This window comes from Hippocampus comes, unplaced genomic scaffold (assembly GCF_001891065.2).
Source record: "Hippocampus comes isolate QL1 unplaced genomic scaffold, H_comes_QL1_v1.1 scaffold130, whole genome shotgun sequence".
Taxonomy (NCBI): Eukaryota; Metazoa; Chordata; class Actinopteri; order Syngnathiformes; family Syngnathidae; genus Hippocampus; species Hippocampus comes.
In genome coordinates, this window is record NW_017842057.1 from 1,950,788 (window position 1) to 1,954,899 (window position 4,112).

The window sequence follows — 4,112 nt, forward strand, 5'->3', positions numbered from 1 at the left end:
AAAAGAGGGCATGGGGAGCACAACAATTTGATGGATAGAAAAATGCCATTCAAGAGTAAGCTGCATCCCAATTTGGACTTTGTGTTCACTGTTAAATAAAGAAAAGTGCATTTTTCCAGTGTATGTGGAGTTATATGTGAGGTTCACAAATTATGACAAAAAACATATTTTTATAACAGTCGTTTTTGAGACTTCTTTTTTAAATGTGGGTCAAATATGACTCATGAAAGATGTGGCTTAGTTAAGGTTGAATTAAGGCTGATATCAGTAACCTGTTCTGGCCCAGCGTAGGGCCGGAGTAGGGCCAGATATGGTTATACAATGTGTCTGCCCCAGAGCTGGGGCAGACCAATTTTGTTGACTGGGGAGCTTCCCCGAATTGCTCAGACATTCACAAGCAAACGTGGGACGAGGTTCACCTTTCTGTTAACACCTGCATGAGAAAATAACAGTTCTAGACAATTTGACTGGGGAGCTTCCCCGAATTGCTCAGACATTCACAAGCAAACGTGGGACGAGGTTCACCTTTCTGTTAACACCTGCATGAGAAAATAACAGTTCTAGACAATGTTACTCATCATACAATTGCAAGGAATTTGGGGATTTCACCTTCTATGGTCTATACCAGCAAAAGCTGTTCGCTCCCATGACTCAGCTCCTTGAGCCCCACCCTTGGTCTGTGTGTGTGTGTGTGTGTGTGTGTGTGTGTGTGTGTGTGTGTGTGTGTGTGTGTGTGTGTGTATCTCGTTGTCTTTGTGCAGGCTGGGATTGACGATTGGTATCTATACCAGGGGCAAGCCATCATTTAAAAGTAAAACAAGATGTTTTGTGACACTGCTCCATGTTAAAGGCCAAGTGTGAAGTAAAATTGGCCAACCATGTTTTTGAGTAATATCAATGGCTGAACAATTATAAGCATATTTCCATTATTTTTTTTAACGCAACCCTTCCAGATTCTTTGTTTAACCCATAGCAACGCCCTTGACAACGAAAATGCTTTTCTTTGGCAATCTTCGGAAATGACGTCACATGGAGAACTGCGAGGGAAGTCCTTCCATTGAACAGCCTTGTTGCATTGCTTGTTGGTAAGATGCCACGCCGGTGTGTGGCGATGTATTGTTTGCAATCGACAGAAAAGTTGTACCAGTGGCCGAAGGATAGCAGGGCACGACATCTGTTATTCGCACGAAGCGAATGAATTTAACACCATCATTGACGAGCGTTCTCCACTTCAAAGATGACTGCTTTATCAACCGGTCTGCTTATGATCAAGGATTTGCAAAAAAGTAAGTGTGATTTTTGGATAGATGATGATGAGTTTGTCAATGCATAGCTGTCAACTCTTGTGGCATGAACAGTAGCATAGCTGCCAACTCTTGTGGACTGAACAGTCGAAGGTAGCGACTTTAGCCGAAAGCTAACTCGAGAAGCTAGCAACGTTGAACAGGAGAAGCTAGCGATAGTGATGTGTCGTTCGCGAACGAACCGGCTAATAGAGACGGCTCTTTGAAGAGAACGACGGGAGCCGGCTTTTTTGTTCTGTTTTTTTTTCCCTCCTTCGGTTAAAGCCACACGTGATTGGTTAAGATCCGTGGTAAGAAGAGGGAGGGGAGGGTTACACACAAACACACACACGCGCAGGCAGGGAGGCACGCACACACACACGCAGGCAGGCACGCACGCACGCACGCACGCACACACACACACACACACACACACACACAAAAAAAAGCTGGAGTGAAGAGAAGGGGGAGGAGTTAGAGACACATAACAGCAGCACACTGTGAGCAGCACACGAACAGGAGAGAAAGGGAGACGAGAGAGAGCTCGATAGCGCTACAGAGAAAAAACAACAGGGTGGAAAGTGGAAAAGTGAGAAAATGGATAGGAAACGCAGTGAAATTTGGACTCATTTCATCTTAATTGATAGTGTTAAGATATGATTCCTCTCTGTTAGCTGGATGTGAAAGAAACAATGTAGAATGCTGTTGAAGGTATTTCCTGCTGACTGTGATTACAATCACCTTTGGTAACCCCTCACCCCCACTACTTTTATGACCCCTCCAGAGGACATGTCAACATCAAAAGAGGAACTGTTATCTCAAGTATCTGTGTTGCAGCTATTGAGGGACTGCGCTTTGCTATGAGTACTATTGATCTCAGTTTCTTTCCTGAACATTTGTTTGCACACTTAAAACAACGTATGTGGTGTTAAAGTTTATCTTCTTCCTCCTTGGTTGATTAACGGCCCCCCAAGTGTCTCTTCTGTTGTTCCCCGCACCTTGGGTTGGTCCCTGATCGCTGTTAAGCCCCCCTGGGAAGACCTCTTATCTCAGGATGTATGCACAGCGGGGGTTCTGGAACTTGCCATCACACCAAATGGTGGGTAGTGGTCGTTTGGTCTCACCTCACCACTCCCACCTTCTTCCAGGCACACCGGGTCAGATGTCATGTTACTTTCTTTGTTTCCGGGATTTGCATGAGAGGCGTACCTAACCGCCTCTCATTATCATATTGTCTCCATATAATCTCATGAATGTGTTTCTTCTACGCTTCCTGTTTCAAATCTGGACCCCTCAGGAGCCCAAATCGATTTGTAAACTGCAGAAATAAATTAAAAGCCTTCGAAGGAACTGTTCATCGCCTCCAGCCTTTATTTGGATTACCAACATTCTCCTCGTCCGAAATTCAACGAACACGCGGGGAAGAGGAGGCCGCTCTTCCCCCAACAATAGTTCAAAGGCAGCGTGTAGACTGTGCAAGGTTAAAATATCCAATATCAAATTTTAATTTATATATTTAATTTAATTATTATATTTATTTGTTGTGTGGTAATCAAAGCTTAATTCTGTTGTTTTACTGTAAATACTTAAACGTTTATAAATATACACAATCAGAGATTGGAACTTTTTGTTGACCTTGTTTTGAGATGAGCCTTTGTTTTTGTACTTTGTAATTTATTTTTTGTAGCACTCCATGTTGTACTCCATGTTGAGTATGTTCAGAAGAATATAAATAAAGCCATATAAATAATAAATCTTTGATATGCTGTATATATATTTTTTTTACATTAGTCATTCATTTTACACATAATTTTACATTATTTTTGGTAGTAAATTGAGATAAGCAACAAAAAAACTGAGGAGCCATGTGGGAGCCGAAAGAGCCGGCTCTCTAAAAAGAGCCGGAATTCCCATCACTAGACGTTAGTTTTCGGCTCGCGGCAAAAACCCCCGATCGATGCTATTCATATCAGCGATGAGTAATAATGGCAGTCAGACAAATTGTTCTGGAAGTACATTTCAATAGGTTGGTAGCGCTGCTTTGTTGACGAATAAACATGACACGTCCTCTTGGAAAACCGTGCGACTAGCCCATAGGCAGTGAACTGCTTTGTAGATTATATGCGGCATAATTACATGCCAATTATTTTAGTTTCATGACACGTATTAAACTTATCCTTTAGAGCAGGGGTGTCAAAGTCAAATGGATGGAAGGCCAGATAAAAAATTTTGCTGCAAGCCGAGGGCCGGACTGATTTCATTTTAAAAATGACCACATATTGTTTATTGAACCAAATTTAATTGACTGAAAACCTAACAAATACATTCCAATATGGTCAGATAAATAAAGCAACATTTTTTTATGGCTATGTCAGTAAACTTTAATTTTCAACAGGCACAAAAAAAAATTCCTTTGTATAAAAATACCCATAACATGAATGAAAAAAGCCGATATTATTCAAGGCACTATCAATAGTCCATATTTTCTTTTTTAGCTAAAGTAGGCTAAATTTACTTAAAAGAAAAACAAATAATAGTGCAGTAATTTTCGATCATTTACTCGAATAAAATATTTTTAAAACATAATTGGATTGAAAAACAACAAAATAAAGTGCAAAAATGTATAAACCAAAAACAACACTTTCTTCAAGAAGTAACAAACAGCGAAAGCAAATATTGTACTTTAATTTTTAAACTTGAACTGAGTAAAAACTCTTAGTATGTGATTGCACAGTATATTATAAGTAATATTCACTTCTTTGAGGCTGAGGCTGATACTCGGTGGTGTCTTAACTTTTCTACAAGTTCATCAATATTTGGGGTCAGGCT

General features: G+C 40.5%; 2 protein-coding genes across 6 annotated transcripts in view; one reads left to right on the forward strand and one right to left on the reverse strand.

Annotated features, from left to right (window-relative positions):
* LOC109510541 (endophilin-B2-like) overlaps positions 1 to 4,112 on the reverse strand; it is a 44,809-nt gene that overhangs the window by 5,234 nt on the left and 35,463 nt on the right. The gene's annotated exons all lie outside the window — the stretch shown is intronic.
* Positions 1,213 to 4,112, forward strand: part of LOC109510542 (uncharacterized) — a 10,984-nt gene continuing 8,084 nt past the window's right edge. The window contains exon 1 of the mRNA XM_019860913.1: positions 1,213 to 1,286. Coding sequence (XP_019716472.1) covers positions 1,238 to 1,286 — 49 coding nt within the window. The 5' untranslated portion in view covers positions 1,213 to 1,237. The remainder of the gene's footprint in view (positions 1,287 to 4,112) is intronic.